The following is a 23737-nucleotide window of genomic DNA, read 5'->3' as shown; positions in this document are numbered from 1 at the left end:
AGATGTTACTTGAGCACCAAGTGGCATGACATGTCTCAAATTAATTATTGCGAATATTAATTTGACAGGATTATTTCTTATTCTTAACATCCTGTAAGATTAGATCAAGATTTGTATTTTCAGTGAACACATCAATGAAGATAATTCTTTGCTTTGTTATGTTATTTTTAATTACTGAAATACAGATTACCTTCGTCGGTTTATCTATTCGATCGAAGGATACGCCGTTTTGAATGAAGAATAACCTCGTATACTTGTATCCATTTCTATATAAAGACGAGAACTATATAAACACCGAGTTCATTTTCGATTCGACTTTGTTAGCTGAAGATAGTAGATTAGAACTGATTATGGAATTTAAACTTGGTTTGATTTTTATGTTCACCTTCGCAAATTGCATAGTACGTATAAAATCTTTTTGTAATAAAAAATTCCACAATATCAAGAGATTTATTATTATTTAATTTAATTTTTATTTATCAAATGTAATTTGACAGTCAAACTTATCAATTAAAACTCTGAAAATAAAATTTGCTCGAAATGGAACAAAAATAAGATTCCATTTATTTCAAATCGTGACATTTAATTTAAAAAATTAATTTTTTTTGCATATAATTTAAAGTATCAGTGCTTTTTTAAACATTTTTATTTAAAAAAGTCAATTAAAACTAATTGTGAGACATAGAATTTACTTCTAACATTTATCTTAAATGAAATTGTCAAAATATATACAAAATATGTAATATTTCTCAAAATATATATACTAGGCATACGAGAGATATCCTAATGCGCGGCTGTTTTACAACCGACGATACGGCTATCAATATCCATACTATCAATCGAGCGATGATGGAATTCCCGGTGTAGCTGGGATAGATTATCCGATTTTCCGTCAAGTTCCGCGGACGCGATTCGAGTGCGAACAGCAACGACATCCGGGCTATTATGTTGACCTTGAGGCTGACTGTCAGGCATTCCACATCTGTCAACACGACGGTCGTAAGGACTCATTCCTTTGTCCGAACGGTACGTTATTCAATCAGGAGAGACTGGTTTGCGCGTGGTGGAACACCGTGGATTGCTCTCGCGCTCAAAGTTTCTACTCCATTAACGAGGCGGTTGCAAAAGCAATGAAGGAAGCTGATAGGTGAGCCATGCATTATGTAACGAATTGTTCAAAATACGTACCTTACCTATCTACCGTACGTCCGCGCACGGTATTCGCATGCGGTTGCATAATCGGACATAATCTTCTTATCTCTCGCGGGCTTAAATACGAAAAATGTTGCGGCAACATTTCTCTTAACGTTCTCCTCAACGCTATGAATTATTTCATAATAAAATAAGGCGATAAAAGTTACACACGGCCCATGTAATAATAATAGAGGCATCTCTCACTTTCATTCGTATGCAGAAAGGTATGATCGGACTCCCCCGCTTTCAATTTTCACCGTTGATTAAGTGGTGATATCTAAAAGGATCCAATGGTCATAAACATGTAAACACCACATTATTAATTTTAATTTATGTAAAATACATTAGTAATTTTTTTCTTCCGCGTGCCATAAAGCTTGCTTTAAATACTCACGCGACTGAGAAGTTTTAGATGCCTTTTACTTGGATTTTATCTACTTTCCCACACTTTCTTTACACTATTTGTTACTTATTACATGCTGTTAATCATTATTCTACTCTTTCACAATGAAGACGCATCAAAGTAGCTCCTGAAAAGAAGCTCTTCCGAGATTATTATCGGCGTGACTATAACATTGAGACTGGACCTTGGAATAAATACAATCGGCAAGGCGGACAACGAGGATGGAACAAAGACGGCACTCCGCTTCGTTACGATCAAAATTCGTATTTCACTAAGAAGCTTTTTTATGAAGCACCTGCGAGATCCTATGTTGTTCCTCTTCATGACGTATCCAAATTTTCCGCTAAACCTTTGCCGAATACGATCACTCGTTACAGAAATTTCTATTCACCGAGTTCCGCGACTGCCGGTGTTGAATTTGGCAAACAAGCGACGAGGAACAACTTTGCGAAACCAATTAACGCTTACCTACCTGCATCCCGTTACTAGATAAAATGCCGTAATAAATAATGCTCATCATGTCATATATATTTAATATATTTTAAACATGCGAGCATTATATTAATAAAAACAATTTTAAAGATAAATTGTACAATTTATAAATCTGTCTTTATTTTTTCGTTATTTTCGAGAAAGCTTTCCTTTGTTATTATTAAATAATTCAGTTTGACCGAAATATTTTATTCAGAAAACAATTTATAATTTTTGGAGTATAGTAAAACAACTAAAGTAGTTCTAAACTACTTTAGAAATTAATATAATTTTTCTTAAGAAAAATAATTATAAGATGTATAAGGAAACAGAAAGTGTGTGAGAGAGAGAGAAAGAGGAAGAGAGTAGCAATCTAAGTAATTGCACAACTACAAAACTTCTGTTTGCAAAATTCTGTTTGAAGATTCTGCTTTCCTTAGAATTTTGCCCCAGTTAACAGACATAGAATCGTGCTTTGCTAGAGTCGTGCTCTTCAGCTCGCTCTTCATCGTTTTAAATAATCAGTCATATATATATAAAACGAGATAATGTTTAAAAGTAACTGCAACTGATTAGTGTGTGGAATTAAAATTTAATTATAAATCATCTAAAATGTAGATGTATTTTATGAAACAGATTTATTTTTGATAAGAGAAATTGTTATTCTTTTAGTCACGCTATTAATTATCACATACCTACATGCGTACGCAAATACCAAGTAAAAAATATAAATAAAATTTATATGCTTGTGATAGCAAGCAATTTTAATATTTCGTCAAAACTCAACGAATTATGAGAATTAATATTGAATGCCTAATAGACTTCTCGTCTTGGATTTCTCCTTGTTTGGCGTTAAACGGATTTCTCCAACACGAGCAATCTATTTAATCCTCTCATGTACTTTTGCGGGTGTATAGATGCAGTCGAGTTACATTTAAGACAACATCGGCTTATAATATCACGATTTATGAACGAAGGAAGGGCTCTCCCATCATCGATAAACGTGCGATGAATAAGCGATGACGCAAGCGCAGATATGGCTTAGTGTTTCTTGTTTCTCTACATCTTTGATATTTCCCGATTTCTGAAAGCAAAAGGGGCGAGCGAGGATTTCGCAGATGAGTGTCGATCTCGGTGAGATACAAGAGGGTACGCGATCTTCTAAAATATATATCTGTCCACTGCATCTCTTGAGCTTGAGAGCCAAGATTAAAGCGCCTTTATGATCGTTCGCGCGAAGGTCGATCGTGATTCACGGATGTAGGCGCATCCCCTTTAGTCTTATATTCTCACGGATCCCAACTTGAATGCTCCTATTCATAGATTTCGAACAGACATAACGTAGACGTGGAACAGACGTGTGTCAATTATGACATGTATATATATGCCTGTTGCACGAATTCTCCGTACTGTGATATTCACGTATTCACGATTCTCTCGCAAATACGTAAATGCATATACTGAATAACATCAATCAAAAAGATGGAGCAGAATGGCCTTGATTAAACATCTCGTTCTTACAGGAAATTGCGCACTAAGTATGCTTGCTGCGCGATCGGAAAAGTAGTTTGAAAAATCTCTCATTAGAGAACAGTGAAATATGCAAAGGATCTTTTACACTACGCGTATAATAGAACTTATAAAGGCAGTTAACTTAACGTACAGCTGCTAAAGACAGTTGTTAACTACAATTTGCGCAAACAGTGAAGCAACATCAGCTTCTAAAGTTATGAAATGCAAAACAAGCTAACAAGTAAAGGGACTTTATCAAGATATTCTTGATTGCTATTATAGAAATTTTGTCTTGATGCTTGTTACAATAATCTAATCGATCAACATGACAGAATATACATTTTGCTAAAGCGCGAAGATTAGTTTTTGTTGATCTCTTTTATTGAAAGCTTTATTCATGCAAATAAAATAACGTCGATACTAACGTGCTACAACAACCTTTACGATTTTAATGATTCGAATGTTATTTATAGAAAAATATAATAAAAAAAGATATTATTAGAGAAAGGTGTTATTTCTATTTTTTACATTTTTCTTAAGTATTTACCTTACGTATATGACAGAATTCCTGAGTATAAATTCACCAATTATTACATACTTCAATTATCAACACTCTTCCTTGATTATTACAATGTTGAATCAACACCTAATTACTTCAGATAATAATAATCCGACAAAAAATATGTATTATCACGATATGTGTGTGTGTGTGTGTGTGCATGATCGGTACAGTATAAAGTAATTATAAAGAATAGGAGAATACAAGATGACAAGGACGACTTGTCTTTCATTCCAAACGATCCGTCACCGATGTGACGCAATTGTTAAGAGAAAGAGACGATTGTTGATATAATTCAGACCTTTCTGCTTTACTTGCCCTAATTTTGATAAAATTTAATGGCAACGCGGACATTCGAATATAATATAATAAGTTTATTCCAGATTTTCTCACGATTATGTCGTAATTGTAATTCTTTCAAGGATTAATGTGATTGATTTGTTGCAATAAATCGCTTTGATGATTTTGTAACGTCTGCCGGAGATCATTACCCCTCCTTTTTTTACTAGCGGAAATTATTTATCGATGGTACAAAATGACTTAACCGTTTCTTCTCACTTGGGAGAGCTTCAACTGCAAATCGTGAGACAGTTGTCTCTATGTTATACATATACATAATACAATAAGAGCGCACACATTCCGAGCATGTTTTGCGAGGGAACCAAGTGCAGCGTGGAAAGTACGATTGAAGTTTCGCGCGCGTGAGAACAAATTTGATGTAATTATCACGGATGAGCATTATATATCCCGCGTCTCCGGAGAAGTGTTATATAGAAATTCCATCCTAATTATATTTACAGATTTTCTTGTTCCGTATTTTTCATATTATCACGAGACAAATATTAAAGAAAAAAATATAAAACTTTTATCAAAAAGATATGAATATTAATAGAAATAATGTCACAAACAAAGAATCTTTTTTTAATGTAATATTTTGAAAGGTTTTTTCTTTTTAGTCCTGAAATTCAATTTCTTTCTGCTGTGAACATATTATTATATATGTTTTATTTGTATGTATGTGTGTAAATATAATTTAAAAATTATAATTAATTCATATATATGTGTATATATATATATATATATATATATATATATATATATTCATACATTCGCTACAATAAGATCATATTCGTCATAGCGGCGAGTGACGAATGCATTGGACACCATTGCAATAAATTATTATAATGATAATAAATTTTTTGTTTTATGATATTAAAAGTGTTTATTATAATTATATATCACAAATGTTAAAGAATTCTTAAAATATTCATAAAATAGATGAGTTCTGATACATCCAATCGCAAACTTCATTAACGATTAGTTCTAGAGGAATGGATGGATTTTGCAATGCGTAAGTGATTATCGCAATCGTATTAAATCGCAGATGGATCTTAGAAAAGACGAGCTAGCTAATACGATTGGAGCCTTTCTACACTAGACGCTTGGATCATTTATAAATATCGCAAGCTTTATCGATATTGTTTGATAAAAATAAAAATAATACTTCTAACATATTCGCGAATTTTAAGATTTATTTCAATATGAGTTAGAAATCACATATATGTATAATAATTACACATATATATAAATAATTTTGAAATTCTAATTCTAAAGTTTAGACAGAATAGCAGTTTTTGTTTAACAGTTTTCCATTATGTGTGATAGTGAAATGCTTTTAAAAAAACAGGATTATTACTAAACAGATAATTGTATAAACTAATTTCTAAATTTACGACCTATTACAAGCAATTGATTTCCACGCAGTTACAAGCATTTGATGATGGTGTAACATTCAATGCATCTAAACTGGTTTTTATAGTACAGGCAAGGAATCGAAGTAATAGAAGGGGCCATCAGGGGTATTCGCCTTAGGGGCTCGTATCGAGAATCCTCGAGGTTTTATAAACTGAAATCCTATCCCCATCCGCATAATAATAGGTAAGTTAGCAAATAGCTGTATATCGAGATGCCATCGTTCCAGGACTCGTCGATTCTGATCGCTGCTAACTTGATGTCAACACGTATGTGAATGACATTATACGAGAGGATTAAGAATAAATCAGCTCGTATGCGGGGGATTACGTAGAATCGCGCGCGAGAAGCGCTATCGATATTGATGCCCGGTTTTGTCTCACAGATGTGTGAGATACGCGCCGACAATCTTTATTATGCCGCCCACGCGCGATGCAGTAACTCGCACTCTGCGGTGAAAGCCCCGAAGAGGAAGACATGCGAAGACACGTCTTGTCACTATGAACGTCCGATGATGATTACGCGATGATGCAGGCCGATTATGAATCTGAAACGAAGCGCCCGTCCTTTGACGAGGAGCGCGCTGCGTCATCCTGCGGGGAGGCCATATGAGAGATTAGCCGAACGAAAGTAGGTCTTCTAAAAATTCGTCGAAAAGATAATAATAAATTGAACCGATCGATTTTTTTTCAAGATACATGCATATAACACAAAGTAATTGCTTTAAATTATTTTATATATTTTTAATAAATAGCATAAATCTTTCCTTAATTAATTTCTGTTTAAGAGATTTTGTGTGTTAATTTAAGTTTATTGTTTAATGTTTTAATTAATTTTCACAATTACGTAATAGAAATCCTTGGCGCATTTTGCGCAGAGTAATCTAAATTTATCATTAAATTTAACTTGCTCTTTTATTTTTCTATTACAAAGTCTGAAAAAAACTAGTCTGTTCTACTCTGCCCTTCTAATGATTCCTTGGAGAATAGCCCCGACATCTCGTATGTAAAACAAAGCAAAAGATTATTTGCGTTGCAGGAGCGTCTATGATCTTTTCTATGTCGAAGGGTATTATTCTCTACAGTTTTTCCGATATCATGTATTATTTATTAGGGAACACATCTCTCTTTGATCAGAGGCAAAAGTTCAGAGGTAGAAACAATCGTACACAGCTTTACATATACAATTACTTCAATTACTTATGGAATAAAATTATGGAATGCAATAAAATTTTTAAAAACATTGTTGTATATAAGTTAGTAATAAATGAAGAAGAAATTTTGTAAAAATCTTTCTTTTTTGTAAAATCTTTGGTACTGTATTTTGCACACACACACACACACAATTCTTTTTATATAGAGCTTTTATTAAAATTATTAATATATTATATATATTATTCTAAATTTTATAAAAACAAAAAAATAATTGTTATAATTGTAATTTATACTATATTTTATACTATAATAAAAGAAGATTATTAATAAGCATTATTTGCTAATAAAATCGGGTGAAAATCTTTTTTACAGATTTCTTATTTTATATTTAATGATAATCTCATTTCGGAGAATAAATATTAAATATAACATTAAAAATATCATAATAAAAATGTTAATATAATATTGATTATACAGTTAATATAACATTAAAAATATATAATATTGTATTTTATATTTTAATTTATTCCAGATATAATCTAGATAAAACTGATGAGCACAGTTGAAAAATGCTGTCAATGTTAATTCTGTTTTCAAAGATTACGCTATATTGTACTGATAATATGTTTTTCACAGTCTATCATGAATTTGCATAGAAATATTCCTAAAAAAATAAAAGAGAAAGAGAAAAATATATGTTTAACAATATAATTTCTTTCTTTTTTTCTACTCCTTATTTGATTTACTTATATTTATCAATTAATAAAAGAGAGGCAAAATGTAAATTTCGAGCTCCAATTAAAAGATAATCACGATAGTGACGTGTATCTCTTTTTTACCGAAGTAAACAAGTGAATCAAGATGCAAAGACATCTTCACGATCTTCCTCTTCTACGATGATCCTCACCGTGGGCTAGAGCAACGTGAAATACACGGCACTTCAGTAGACGTTACTCTACTTGCAGTATTTCACTTTCACTAACCCCGGCCTCCCACGAGCTGCTCATCTTCGCGAGATTCCCCGTTCAGAACCCCCCTCTAGAGGAGGCCCCCTTCGGCCCCGCAGCAGGTCACTTGCGTCGTGAGGTCGTTTTACGGATACTGTACCGCTTATGGATAGTGATGAGAGAGCTAGATCTATCCCCGCTATTTTGGATCTAACCTGCCAATATTTACTTTAGATAATCACTGAGGAGAGATTCGAAGAGGTCCAGATTACATCCGGCATTCTTACTTTAGGCATGGCTCATATACTTTTTATTATAAATTTCTTACATAATTATGTATAAAATAATTAAATATTTAATAAATATTTATAGTATACGTGTCGTGTAAATTATTACTAGGATGTTATTATGTTATGTATATAGAAATTTTAAAGCATCCATTCAAAAATAAAAAAGATGTTGCATCTTAGATTTAGATTACCTTTTCTATTAGCACATAAACTGTGATTGAGCAATCCTTCATTGTAATATAGTAACGAGAAATTATATGATACACTTTTCCTAAAATTTGATAGGCGAAAGGTCAAAGAGTGCGAAGGCAGCATCCTCGTCTCTCCTATGATTTCCAGAACGAAAGGATCAATCCCATCGCTATTCGCGGTTTCACGCGATTCCCCACCTCGCATCCCAAGGAACAGAGGAAAAAAAGGGGGCTCGATCTGGAGGAGGTCGAAAGATGAGCGCCGGAGCATCCCTGGTGGGGGCGTATCAGCACTCGGGGTGCTATCCAAGGATATATATGCCGACGAAGTAACTTCCACCATCAGTCACTGTCTCGACTTACCTCAGCACTGCGGTGTGTTTTGCACGTACGGATCGGTTGGGTGAGTCTCTGCACACGACACCATTTCATCCCCCTAAGACATGACGATCGCCTTTTTGTTTGCTGGCCCGATTCCGCGAGTTCTTGCGCGTCTGTCGCACAAATTGGATCCTTCTTCGGATCCAAGTGTTCGCCCCGAGAAACTGAGTTCGGTATCACCTATTTTTCCTATCTCATGCACCTGTGCGCGTATCTCAACGTGGCACCGATAACACGCACGAATGACCCGACGAAGGTTCCGAACCTTCATGCGCAATGCACGAGGGGAATCGAACAAGGAACGATCGCAATGTGTTTAAAGTAACACGGTCAGTGATTTCCATTCGAGCGTATCTTTTAAAGTTCCATCCTCTGTATTTTCTATCTAGCAAACATATTTAATACATCAACCCCCGAAGACCGTATATACGGAGCACAGAACACAGAATACAGAAACAGGCGACGTGAGTTATAGAAGCGGAACACGTAAATACTTAACCGAAAATCGATATTCGAAATATAAATTCACAACACGAACAACATGAATAATCAAGATTTTTGCCTTCAGCACTGTTGTGATAATATTATGTTATTAAATTTGCATAAGTGTGTCGAACTCAAAATTTCTTTCTCTCTCTCCCTACAAGCATGCATTATTTCTACATTATTTTCATATTCCACGCGTATAGAAAAGTGCATTCATAAATTTTCTTTGTACATTTTTTCTCTTTTTTTTCTTGATTCTTGTTTAATTTTTATATAAAAAATTGAGCAACTTAATAAGTATAATACAAAAGATTTAATTTTATTATTTTTCATTATACTTATTTTATATTATTTATATATAATAAAATTTTTAAAAACACTTTATAATGATACAGTATTTTTAACAGAAATTAAATATATATGTATATAAAATGAATTGTATTTTTTTTATGAATACACCAAGATGTATCTCTTAGATAAAATTTGTGACACATACGCATACATATGTATAAAATTTTAAAATTTATAAATTGTTACAAATGTCTAAATATATGTTTATTTTTCCTAACATTTATGTATATATTGGATATAGAACAAATTAATCGATAATTGCATTTGTTTTTCAGATTCACCCATTTGAGGGTGCTTGCGCCAGCAAACATGCGGCTACGCTTGTTTTGGATCGGTAAGAACAAATTGATATTGATTGGGGATATTGAATTCACTTAATCACATCACATCTGCATCCTATATAATTACATTTCATATAATTATCTAATGCAATAACCGAGTTGTTACGTTAACATGTGACCGAATAAGCACATGAGAAAAACTAACAAAAAACCGACGCAAGAAGTCACGCGGCAATATCCGTCGGTTTTTCTCTGGAGAAAACAGAAAGATTAGCAAAGATTGCAGTGTCGAGAATAGAGAAAAGAAAGTTCGCAATTTGTGACGTGTCCCAACGTCAAGTATAACCTTCGTCTCGATAATCGAAGAAGATGAAAAGTTTCCAAGCAATTGTTAAGCAATCCTATACTAACTTTACTTTCCGTTCATCGAATTATCGTGCCGTATAAGCTCTCATATACACCATCACTCGTCACGCAATCGTATGGTATTCTTTGACAATGCTTGTATCTTGTCTGCGTAGCGCGAATCATTAGAGAAAAATGTAGAAAAGCAGGGAAAAATGTGCATGTATGAACGATTACGTAGTCGTGAACGTGTCAGTATGAAAACATTTTCAACTAAATGCATGTTATTTTATATACTCTGTTAGTAAATGAAGAACAGAGATTATATATATTCTTCTTCTTGTATAAAAAAGATATTCATTTCGTATAAATTAAGATGTTATTAAATTTTGCATACCTACATGATTTTGAATCGTTGTGGATTACTTTGAATAATATTTATTAGAATGGAAACGTGATTCTCATAATTCATAACGCTTTCAACGTCTCGGTTTTGATCACGGTGTTACGGTCCAGACGAATTTTAAATTTCGATAGCTTCGCGCAAGGTCTACAAAACATTTTTTCGTAACATCCTCTAATTAAAACGAATTAGAGATAAGCCAGTGCGCCGCTGACTGGTATTGTTCCAGCGCACTTTTACGTATTACGGGGTCACCCTTTACGGTTACGATCATCCTTACTTAAAATAAAGGTCAAGTGTATGCAGCGTACCGTGTTAACGCAATTGCTATCGCCTTCCCTTTTCTTACGAATCTTAAAAATGGACACCATCTAAAGATGGATGAGGAAGGCAAATATTCGGAAAGTAAAAAAAAAAGACAAATTTATTTGCAACTATAAGACAAACTTCTCTAACTTTTTAAAATAAAATAATAAATATTGCAGTCGAGAAATTTTCGGTTTCATAGAAAAATCATATTAATCTGTACTAAAATCATCTTCTGGCACATCTTCTGAAACAGAAGATAATTAAAGTAGAGACTTTAACGTGCATTGCTGTATCTAACAAATGTAATATTTTTTTCTTTTATGAAAATGTTAAATATGAAAAATTCGTGGTGCGAAGAAATAGACAAGGAAGGGTTAAGCTATTTCCGCCGCAGAGCTCCCTTCGGGCAAGTTACGTCAATATTCTGACGCGATCGTGCAACGCTAGTGTAACCACGTAACGGTCAAAGATCCTCTCGAACGATGCATCGAGTATCGTGCTCGGATTATCTTCTTAGATCACGCGAGGATCGGGCTGCATCTTGATCTCCGCCCCATTGTTTCGAGGTAACCAAAACCGAGGCTATCAACCGGCAACAGGAAGATGTACGAATAATGGTACGGCAATATTGTTGCTTGAAATAGTCTTTTGCTCAAATTATGCGTAGTATGAAAATTAATGAAGATAGAGGAGAAACTCCATAAAATTATTTATAAATATAGAAATATAGAAATGAAAAAAGATTTTCATATACATATATATATTCGTATATGATTATAAAATATTTCTTCTGTTTTTAATCGTGTTTGATGCAATTATATAACCCAATAAAATTGAAAAAAAAATTAATGAAAAGGAACTGTTGCAAAGCAAAATTTATGCTTCCATACATAATTGAGTCTAGAAAAAAATTTTATTGATAATTTTGTAGAGATAAACATTATGAAGAAATTTGTATGTCTTTAAATATGACAAATGTAGTCATAAATTATATTTTATTGCTATATAATTACTTTTGTCATCATAAACGTAATTTATTTTACAATAACTTTGTCGCATTATATACTTTGTTATTCAAATAATTAATCAAAAATAAATTCATTAATTTACAGCTAATCTATTCAGTTCAATATATTTGAATTCATAGATTATTCAATGCGGAAGCAAAGCATTTAACTCACGACACGAAATAATTTTCTAAATTACTCATGATCTTCTATGACAGTGATATTATTTGAGCCATAGAGGTCATGTCTATCGTATTTACTAAGTTACATACGTCTACATCAAAGTAAAGTCACCATTAAATCTTAATTTATCAACGTCAAGTTGTGCGGCTCCGGGAGTAAGTATCAGAATCGTTTAATAATTACAGTTATTAATCATGAACAATATTCATCGCAATAACAGGAAGAAAATTAATCAAGATATTTATAATTCACTTTGCTATTTTTTTTATATATTTTACACCATTCATTACAGTTATTTTCGATAATTATATTTTTGGTCTTATTACATGTTGCAAGAGATTAGGTGAATATATATTAATAGCGTATCTTATTTTATAATTCATAATCAGGATTTACTTGAAAAGCAAAAAGTATCCAAGACCAATTGTACGTTAGAATAAACCTCTTTTTTTTTATCATAATTTTAATATAATCGACTTGATTATTTTTTTTATCCGAGGAATCATTCTTCTAAACTTTCATAGAGCTCGAGATTGTAATCTGGATCTCTTCGCATGCCCCTAAGAACCAGATTTTTGTATCTGCTTAACAAGTAGCTTGCGTGATCCGCGGACCAGCATGACGGTGTCATTGCGAAAACGAGAGTCTACAATTCTCGTGGAACACCACATGCATTTCTGAACCCCTCTATTCGTGCTGCTCGCTTCTCTCTTTCTCTTTCTCTTTCTTTCTCTCTTTATTTTTCTCTCTCTCTCTCTCTATTTCTTTATCTTTCTTTTTTCTGTTTTTTTCTTATATGCGCGATTCTTTTTTTTCGCACTTGTCTCTCTTCATTTATGCTTTTTGATGTGATTTACCGCCAAGCGTGCGAAGAACTCAGCTTCTTTGCGCCTACGCTCTAAGCGCGCTCGACAATGCTTCTTAATTAATTAGACGGGAAGTTATGTCAGAGATTTTTCAAGACACATTTCTCTTCTGTGGGACTTGTGCACGCAATCTCTCGTCATTGCGACGAATTACTGGCGGTAACGTCGACAGCATAAAAGCCTTTAGCGCTTGAGATAATTGATGTGATAATAAAAATTCTTCTCGTGATGGATTTGTAATGAGCTGTCGTAATATATAACTGTGCCAAATAGAGAACATGCAATTCGTCAAGGTACATGCCCGAAAATAATGCTGTCTTGTTTGTATCTGTTTCAGCCTTGCTGGCTGTCGCTCGTTCAGCTCTGGTAAGTTGCTTCCGCTCATAAACAGATATTATGTCATTAATAAAACCTATACAATAAAGCATTTTTTAGATAAAAAAAATTTATAATTTTTCGCGATTAATTTAATTTTTTAATCTGTGTGAGTTCAAACTATTCTTGTATTGCTGTTATAAAAGTGTGATGCATTAAAATCCATATAAATTATATAAATTATATACGAGCTAATTTAATTTTTCTCGATCAATATATATATATCTTCTTTCCCACGTTGCGAAATAACATTTTTGATTGCGCAAATTTAAGTATTCTCATATTAATCGGTCGTGACTGTATTGTTGTAACATCATAACAATCACAATAATCGAGAATACGAAGACGCTCCTTTGAATATTTTTTTCCGAGCACGATTCTAGCATGATATCATTTATATACAATTTATAAATCTGATATACTTAATCATTCAAGGGTATCGTAATCCCAGCAATAGATAAAACGTTACCTGATTAAAATATAATGTGTACAAAACGGAGAACAATATACTGAATTAATAAAATCATTAATATTAATTATATTTTAATTAAAATATCAATTTGTTAAAGTTAAATATCAATTTAACTTTAACATGTGCAATTATGCCATACAATTTTAAATTAATGAATTTTTTTAACAATGCAATTAATTTTCTATTAAAATAAAATTCATTTAAATGTATATAAAGGATGTGATTCTCTTCTCCATTTATAGTTCTTTTTAAGCCTGATTTTAATTGAATTGATTAATTAGATATTATAATTTTTACATAAAATTTTATAATTTTTTTTTATATAATAATTTTTTTTTAAAGTACGCAACTAATAATAAATTTCTTTAATATTGTATTCTTGCTTTTTTTATTGCCTCTCTCGCTTTGATTTTAATATATATTTTTTACATGTGTTTAATAATAGGCTGACGAGGGATATAATTATCCCAGACCAACAAGTCCGCTTATACCAGGTGGCCCAGGAGGAGGTCCTGGCGCAAAACCAGGAGGAGAATTTCCAAGTACATCCGGTGGACCATCTGGTCCAGGCGGACCCAGAGAACCAGGAAGACCGAATGGTTATCCATCTGGTCCATCAGGACCGTCAGGATTTCCAGGAGGCCGTCCAAGCAGTACACAACCAGCTGGACAACAACCTGGATTTCCTTCCGGCCAAGGGCCTTCCGCGGGATATCCTAGGGAACGGCCTTCCATTTCATTTCCAAGCGGTGAAGGCAGACCTGGAACAGGTCCAGGTGGGTATCCATCTGGCGGGCCAGGTGCACCAACCGGGCCGGGTGCACGACCAGGAGGATTTCCAACAGGGCCAAGTACTGGATATCCTGGTGGCAGGCCTAATGGGCAAGCACCAGGCGATTTTTCAGGTGGACAAAGACCTTCCGGATATCCGAGTGGACAAGCAGAAAGTCCTGGTGCACGACCGAGTGGACAAGGACCAAATGGAGGATATCCCGGTGGAATACAGAGGCCTAGTGGTCCGGGAAGTGGATATCCTAGTGGAGGACCAAGCGCCGGTTATCCAGGAGGTGCTCAGAGACCTGGTGGTGGTCCAAGTCCTCAGGGACCAAGTGGATACCCAGGACCGGGTGGCCCTCAAGGACCTAGAGGTCAGCAAGGTCCCGGTGAAACATCTACCAGAGGTTATCCTAGTGGTAGACCAGAAGGACCGAGACCAGGAGGCTATCCAAGTGGACCAAGCTCGCAAAGACCGGAAAGCTACCCAAGTGGGCCAAGTCCGCAAGGCCCGGGCGGCTATCCTGGTGCCCCAGGCCCACAAGAATCAGAAGGGTATCCAAGAGGCCCAGGGTCGCAAGGACCAGGAGGATTTCCAGGTCGACCAAGTGCGCAAAGACCAGGAGAATTTCCTGGTGGACCAAGTACACAAGAACCAAGAAGATTTCAAGGTGGACCAGGTCCGCAAGGACCAGAAGGTTTTCCAGGTAGACCAAGTCCGCAAGGGCCAGAAGGATTTCCGGGTGGACCAAGTGCTGGCCCTCCAGTAGGAGGACCTGGAGAACACAGAGGACCTGGGGAATATACTCATGGTGATGAGGGAACGTACGATGAAGGTGATTACTCGGCTATTCCCGGCGAGCCTGGTCGCGATTATCCTATATACAGTGAAATTCCGGAGACCGGTTTTCGTTGCGATGCGCAACAATTTCCTGGTTATTATGCTGACGTGGAAGCCCAGTGCCAAGTTTTTCATATATGTGCCAATAATAGAACCTTCGATTTTCTTTGTCCGAATGGAACTATTTTCCATCAGCAATTCTTCGTCTGTGTATGGTGGAATCAATTTGACTGCAACTCCGCATCAAGTCTTTACTATTTGAATGAAAACCTTTATGACTATACTATTATGGGAGCACCTGCTCAAAGACCCGGCACTGAAAGACCTTTAGGACCTTCAGGACTTACTACATACCCGGGAGGCCCTGGTGGTCCAAGTGCTCCTGGTCCGAGTGGGCCAGGTGGTTATCCAGGAGGCCCTCAACGTGCTCCAGGTTATCCAGGAGAACCTCAAGGTCCATCGAGAGCAGACGAATATCCAGGAGAACCTCAAGGCCCACCAGGACCAAGTACATATCCAGGAGGGCCTTCAGGCCCGTCGGGACCAGGTAGATATCCAGGAGGTCCTTCAGGTCCGTCAGGACCAACTGGACCAGGCGGTTATCCAAGCGGTCCTCAAGGACCAACGGGTCCAGGAACAAACGGTTTTCCGGGACGACCGGGAGGTCCAGGACCACAAGGTCCATCTGGTCGACCAGGACCTGGGTATTTAAGTCCGCCTGCCGGACCATCAGGACCTCAAGGACCATCAGGACCTCAAGGACCTCAAGGGCCTCAAGGACCTCAAGGACCTCAAGGACCTCAAGGACCAGGCGAGCCAAGCTATCCCAGAAGATTACAGGGACCTTCTGGTCCTTCTGGACCCTCGACGAGACCGCAAGAACCTAGCCGTCCCGGCGGTTATCCAGGCGGACCATCTCCAGGATATCCCAGTGGCCAGCCTCAAGGACCTAATGGACCGCAAGGCTACCCAGGTCCAGGTACACCGAGTGGTCGTCCACAAGGACCTAGTGGACCAGGCGGATATCCCAGTGGTAGACCAAGCGGTCCGTCATTCCCAAGTGGACCAGGCGGACCTACAGAACCAGGCATCGGGACGAGTTCACCATTCCCTCCGAAGCCGGATCGTGAGTACTTGCCACCGCGGATTGGATAATTGTGAAGCTAAACTTCCAGCCAATATCTAACGACGATTCTCATCGTTGTTAATGTTGGATGAAATGTGTAAATACGAGCGTACAGTTTTAGGTATCGATTATTCGTATTGCATTCACTTTAACATATAAAGAAATTTTGCATACGCGTTTACTTATCCTAAGGTTTCCACATACTCAATTAAAAATTAAAAATTTACATTGTTGCTATTGTCCCAATTAATTTTTTTTATTAGTAAAATATATTTATTAAAAAATATATATATATGTATGTGTAATATATATTATATCATATATTTTTTATATTTTACTAATAATCACAAATTTTTAGTTTATTTACATAGTTATTAACAGAATATGCAGAAAACTTTATAAAGAAGCTTATAAAATCGTATCTTTATAATATAATCTTCATAATATTTTGAAATATTTATAACTATAATATCTTCCTAATATATTATCTACAGAAATTTATTTATCTTTTATTAAAAATAAACAACAATGTATCACGATTCATGCGAAAATGGTCTGAATTTTGAATATCACATTACATTAAAGAGAAGTACTTAATGGAAACCTTATGATGAAATTATGAATAATATTAAGATATTACGCTGAATGTATTCGTCGTTGTCCAATCAAATCTTATTAACCGTGACTAGAAGTATTAAACATTTTGATTCTTTTCGATTTATTGTTATGTAAATCTTTCTACAACTATATTATAAAGTAAACATTAATGAGCTATCGAATTTTATATTCTTACATGGAATTTTATATTCTCATATGAAAGTAAAAACATTATTATTAATTTACACTATTATTAATAGTAATATTAATATTATTAGTTACCAATGTAATTATTATATTAATATTATCATTATTATATTACTGTAATTTTATCGATCAATATGTATCAGAATTTAAAAAAAACATTAACGTTGAATACATGCAGCTTTATTGTAAGTATTATAAAACGCGACATATTTATTTATTCAGCTTTAATACAAATATGAATATTACGATCAAAAGAACTGAATCGGGCGTCATGCGGATATCGATATTTTTGTTACGGTTCGAAAAATAAGAATTTATTAAATGTAATCAAACACGTGAAATCAAATTTATAGTTTCATACTTTAAGGCAATTATGCCTTACGCGAAGTGTCATAATAATACAATTTTAACAGAGTTATAAATATATTTATACATAACACAACATTTCTGCAAAACACAAAATTGTTGATCATAAAACGTATAAATTACATTTATAATGATTTATTCTGTTAATATAATTTGAGCTGCAATAGATTATATTTGTAGGATTATAAGCAGCACACACAGACATATCTTAGTGAATAATTTATAAGACTTATAATATATTTAAATACAAATGTGTATTTTTTATAAGAATGTCATATAAGAAATTTCAAGAATAAAATTTTAAAGCAGAAGCGTTTTACAATATTATAAGTAAATTATGGCAAAAATTTGATAGCTCTTTATCTTTTTAATTTTTATTAATTGTAAGAAAAAGCGCCATAATTATTTTTCAACAACTGTCTGATAAAATAGTGCGTATTAAAACTATGCGTTATTAATTAATCACTCTAACGAAGCGGCGAGAGTCCGATTCCTTTTGGGAAAAAAAAAAAGAAAAAAAAACATCATTATCATATATAATTAAGCATTGCATGACATAATTATATATTATATATATATACATATATCTATATTTTTATAACAATGGTTTGAGACTCCTACGTGGGATGCCATTATGTATATTTAATGCGCGAAATAAAGGAAACACCTTTGCAAGAATTATGTTGTCTCTATTCAGTATTAGGTCCCGCGCGGGTTACTGAAACCCGCACAAGACGAGTAACTACACACGCGTTACTACATATTGCCTTTCCCTTTCCCCTCATTACTATAATTAGTCATCTCAAATTGTTCGCGCGTCGGGGGAGGTTACATAAATTCGTATACGCGGCCTACGTGCGATCATCGTTTCGCGATTTATAGTTGCGTGTATTTCGCAACGCGAGCGAGGCTCTTCTCTTCTTGACGGGGATGGGATGAGGCCTAAGTCATTCGACGAGCAAATGATTTTGCGGATTCCCATGGCAGTGACGTTACATTAGATAAACGTTGCGAGAACGTATATTCTGCGGTTCGTTCACGCGTCTTAAATTGTCTGACATAGGTAACTGGGTCATAAGAAATATCTCATCCTGCTATTCACATCGCTCTTGTCGGATTGTTTCAAGCGCTACGTGACAGCGTCGAGAGAGGGAAAAATGACACTTAATCATCGCGCGAGGGGTGTCAGGATGAAAATAATAGATATTCGCGTAAAGCGTATTGCGAGTCGTATGTAATCGGTACATCTTCGAAATAGCACAGTGATTCTACTGGTGTTATCGCACGAATAATCGGGCGTCCGCTGTTGTAGTTTGTAATGAAAGGAGTTATACGCAGGACCAATTAAACTTTGGTCTGGAAAACGTGCCTTCGAGCAAGATAACAAAGGTCAATGGCTAATTAACAAGATGCGCAAATTAGAAACGTAATTTGTGTGCATTGCTGCATCGCAAACGTATTGCATATTGCGGCAAATTTACGTTATAAATGATTTGATAACGATAACTAGAAACGATAAAATCTCGAATCGTAACTGCGAAATGTAAGCCGCAGATTTTAACATTAAACGATCAATTTAACATTAATTAAATGATGCACATTACACAAGTTGCTTTATTGTTATAAATACTGCTATAAACTCATTTTATAGTTTCAGAGATAAAAGACAATCAAATTCACTTGTAATATTAAGAAGCGTTTTTTCACGGCAACTATTAATATTACAAATGTAATGTTACATAATTAAAATTAAATTAAATATATATTCTTTCTCGTCAAATATATTTTCTAGACAAAATTAAAATTTATTAGGAAATCTATCATCAACATATTTCCTGGTAATGTGTGTGCCAAGTAAATCTTCTTCCTGTTACACATTAAGAACTAATCAAAATATTACAAGATAAAAGCGGATTAAAAATGTATAACGTATACTTAATACATTATGAATCACTTTGCATGAATACATAATGAATGAATCCAGTGCGAAATGTGGATTTTGTTTCGTCAACGTGCTACGACGAAGGTCCCGCCGGATATATCGTATCCGCAAACGGTCTCGCTCTTATTTGGTGCAAACCGCAAGGCGGACGGTCGTGTGAAAAATGTGGAAATTAATGAGAAGGCGCCGCGCGCGCGCAAAACTCTGCCTGGAAATTACCAGTCCATGACGCAAGGCAACCTTGGATGGCATGCGAACCATCCTGGCTCGCAAAAGTGGAGCATTCAGAACGACCGCAGTGACGGATCACCTGTTAACACATCTGACTTACGACCTTTTTCAGCTGGTACCAATTTCGCTACAGGCACGTAACGTTGACTATTTTCGTTGCACGATAGATACATAGATATATGCTGCCTCTATTATCGTTCGTATTTCTCTCTTAAGATCATCATTACCGTATGTGTACTTAATTGGCATACGTAATTGAGCTCACTTATGCATAATGCGAATAATTAACGAATCAGTCAAGCAAGTTCTATTCAAAGATGATTATATCAGAAGAATAAAGATACTTTTACAAATAACACGATTTGTTATTCTGTACAAAATATTCTTTAGCATATTCATATAAAATTAATTACATAAAAATAAACGAAATATATATATATATTGTGGAAGTAGAGTTTCGCAAACTATAGAATAATTTAAACAGAAATCTCACTTTTATCTTTACAGTGAGATAAACACGTATAAAAATTATAAAATAAGAAAAAAATAAATGTTCCTTTCAGTTTTGTCGAGAAGAGAATTTAAGAGAGGATATCATTGCGCGCGAGTGATTTACGAGCTTAAAATGAAAAATATTAGCGTGTAATTTTGCAGTGCAACGCACGTTAATGGTAAATTGTAATTTTAAGAATTAATATTCTCCTGTTGCATAATAACCGCGTACATACTCAAAATGTAATCTTTTTGTAATTTGCCTGCCGCCTCGAGATGCGTATACCTTATACAGGGTATCGCTCGATGGAGCACGCGGCGATGCAGCGATGACGAAATTTGTCAGCTCTTCAACTACCGAGATGCATTATTGCATCTCCGTGATACGATACGGACGATGAAACTCGCTGTCACGAGAAATAGGACGAAAAACGGCAGCAGATGACGCGGCCAATATCGCAAGGCGATTTATGTAATTTCTGTAGATTGTAAATTGCACAAATAATCATGCATTACGGGGTGTTCGATTAAGGCAATGTATTTTGCATTTGTAAATTTTTCAAATCACAGACTAAACATTTGCCTTATGGCGTCGCTACAGGATCAATGCTCTTTTGAGTTTTCGAATTTACATACAAGATAAACAAAATTGCGCGATGCAAAATACCTTTCGTCTTTCTATAAACTGTCCGATGATTTCACATAATGATATTCGCATCTCTTCAATATAAATTCTTTAACAAACTTGGAAAGCTACTGTTTCTTTAAAAAATATAGTACCTTTTTATTATATTAAAAAGTTTTTTTTACATTTTTATTAAAAAAAAAACGTTTTTTATCCCTTTCTAAAAAAAGACATGTTAAGTCGATTCTCATAAGTATTATTGCTTCTTTTCCGCGATGCTGATTGGCTGTCTCGATTCATGTTGTGCGTTATGTAGCATCGAGAGACTGTCATCGCGAGGGTTAACAGTTTGACAGTTTGAACAAAATAAAATAAAATAAAATAATAATATGTTTTAAATAATATGTTATAATACTTTAAACTCGATTAATATTTTTGACAGTTATCAGTTGATTTCTGTCAAAAAATATTAATCGAATTTAAAGTATTATAACATATTATCTACAACATATTATTTAAAACATATTATTATTTTATTTAAGTTTATTTTGATGAACAAACTGTTAAACTACTAACCCTCGCGATAACAGCCTCTCGATGTTACGAATATAACGCACAATGCGAATCGAAACGCAGTCAATCAGCATCGCGGAAAAGATATAGACAATACTTGCGAGAATCGACTTAACATGCCTTTTTTAGAAAAAGATGTTATAATATTTTAATCTCAATTAATATTTTTGACAATTATCAGCTGATTTTCACGGATAATCGCGGATAACATATTATAACATATTATTTAAAAGATATTACAATTTTAATATTTTCAACATATTATATTACCGCTATATAGAAATGTTATAAAATAATATAAAATAAACAATTTCTCACTCACCGATACGTACAATAGCAGAGTTGTAGTACACAGCACATTGATCTGAAAACAAAATATTCAAATTATGTATATATACACGTGTGTGTCGAATATCTCATAAACAATGCAGTTTAGAAAAAATATTTTTATTTTGCATACCTTACAGTTGCCCCGCTGTCGCCCGATGCCTCCCCGGGCCTCCTCCTCCTCTCTTGGTCCTTCGTAGCACTCACGACACTCGCGTAAATACAAATAATTACGATTGTTCGTTACTTTACACGGCACTTCCGACACGCGAAACTTTACACGGCACTCTCGACGCGCGACACTTTACACGGCACTCCCGACACGACGCGTGAATCGTACTGTGTATCGCAATGCTACCTGTAACAAATAAAATACATACATATATTAGAAAAATTTTATTATTTCGCATTATAATATAACATACACAATATAAATATAAATATGTAAGCTAGAATATTTAATTAGCAAATTTTCACTTTATTAATATTTTTGACAGAAATCAGCTGATTAAAGCGTTAATTTGTTAATTAATTTTAAAAATAATATGTTATGAAGATTAAAATAATAATACATTTTAAATAATGTTATAATATTTTTGACAATTATCAGCTGATTTCTGTCAAAAAATATTAATCAAGAATAAGGTATTATAACATATTATTTACAACATATTGCTATTTTAATGTGGAACAATTGTGGTATTGTATTCTAATCAAATTTTTACGACGGTGGGTGGTAATTATGTTGAAATCACAATCGGGAATAAAAGGTCAAACGGACTTCAATCAATGCGTGCAACGTCAAACGTCGCGCAACCGGTTCGCGGGGTCAACAATCGTCATTGTCAGGGTCGATTGCGACATACTGGTACGCAATCTAACTAGACACATTGTCGAAACCTGTAATTTGACTTGCGAACAATGCGACACATTGTCATACATATATCGCAACATCGAGGCCGGCACTTATTACAGAGCTTATTGCAAATAGGCCGGTGGATTTGATCCGCGTGAAGAACGGTCAAGTAATGAAGATTGGCCGGGAAGAAGTTGACTTCTGATGATGTTCATTGGTTGAATAATATAATGGAGATTGCGAGCAAAATGTTACTTATACCTTTCGGCGTCGGTCAGCCGTGCGGCCCAAATCGGCCGGTGATTTGATTCACACTTTAATCGTGTTTCCTAATAACGCGGGTCGTGATCTGAGAATGAGAAGCTTGATATAGAAGTATGAAAAGTGTAGCATTTACAAGCGCGCTTTAATATATGATTAAATAATAATTTAATATTACATAAGCACATGAAATTATACGAATTTTGATTATATACGAATGATGAGTATATATTTAATTAATAAAAAATTTAGATTATTTGTTAAATAAAACTAATGATTATTATTAGTACGGATATTATAATATATCCGTTATAATAAAATTTTAATTCCAATATGTATCGTTAAAATAATTAAAGATTTCGATAAGATTGCTCTCGCATCTTCCGAAAGATCGTTCCATCATAATGACCCAACTTGAACCGCAATGGATTTTGCGATGAATCTGACAGAAGTTCGACCCGAGCCTTGTTTGCTCATGTAAATTACTTATTGCCGTGATCGAACTGTGACCCTGTATATCATCCGACTGCGAATCTCTTCCTAGACCGTAACATTGTGCTGTTAATCCACGCTATATAATCGCGTGG

At 34.6% G+C, this 23737-nt stretch overlaps 2 protein-coding genes across 2 annotated transcripts; both read left to right on the top strand.

The window, feature by feature from the left end:
- The first annotated feature begins 325 nt into the window (after positions 1-325).
- On the top strand, positions 326-2112 carry LOC145932979 (uncharacterized). The gene is made up of 3 exons (XM_083032217.1): positions 326-401; positions 768-1147; positions 1708-2112. Exons 1-3 carry the CDS (start codon positions 351-353, stop codon positions 2084-2086), a joined length of 810 nt encoding a protein of 269 aa, XP_082888343.1. The 5' UTR covers positions 326-350; the 3' UTR covers positions 2087-2112.
- A 6724-nt stretch (positions 2113-8836) lies between these two features.
- On the top strand, positions 8837-18497 carry LOC145932464 (uncharacterized). Its single transcript, XM_083031430.1, has 4 exons — positions 8837-8876; positions 9967-10025; positions 13423-13451; positions 14378-18497. The coding sequence occupies exons 2-4, from the start codon at positions 10001-10003 to the stop codon at positions 16700-16702; spliced, it is 2379 nt and encodes a 792-aa protein (XP_082887556.1). The 5' UTR covers positions 8837-8876; positions 9967-10000; the 3' UTR covers positions 16703-18497.
- The last annotated feature ends 5240 nt before the right edge of the window (positions 18498-23737 follow it).

The sequence above is a fragment of the Prenolepis imparis genome, unplaced genomic scaffold (genome assembly GCF_030444845.1).
Source record: "Prenolepis imparis isolate NDT839.2.m4 unplaced genomic scaffold, iyPreImpa1.0 SCAF_2, whole genome shotgun sequence".
Lineage (NCBI taxonomy): Eukaryota > Metazoa > Arthropoda > Insecta > Hymenoptera > Formicidae > Prenolepis > Prenolepis imparis.
Note: the sequence above shows the minus strand (reverse complement) of the source record. Positions and strands in the feature narration are given on the sequence as shown.

Excerpts from the sequence above, each read along its gene's own strand:
- LOC145932979 (XM_083032217.1), top strand. The coding sequence starts at position 351 with ATGGAATTTAAACTTGGTTTGATTTTTATGTTCACCTTCGCAAATTGC. Across the intron at positions 402-767 it reads TCACCTTCGCAAATTGCATA|GCATACGAGAGATATCCTAA; the intron begins GTACGTATAAAA and ends TATATATACTAG. Across the intron at positions 1,148-1,707 it reads GCAATGAAGGAAGCTGATAG|ACGCATCAAAGTAGCTCCTG; the intron begins GTGAGCCATGCA and ends TTCACAATGAAG.
- LOC145932464 (XM_083031430.1), top strand. The coding sequence starts at position 10,001 with ATGCGGCTACGCTTGTTTTGGATCG. Across the intron at positions 10,026-13,422 it reads GCTACGCTTGTTTTGGATCG|CCTTGCTGGCTGTCGCTCGT; the intron begins GTAAGAACAAAT and ends TATCTGTTTCAG. Across the intron at positions 13,452-14,377 it reads CTGTCGCTCGTTCAGCTCTG|GCTGACGAGGGATATAATTA; the intron begins GTAAGTTGCTTC and ends GTTTAATAATAG.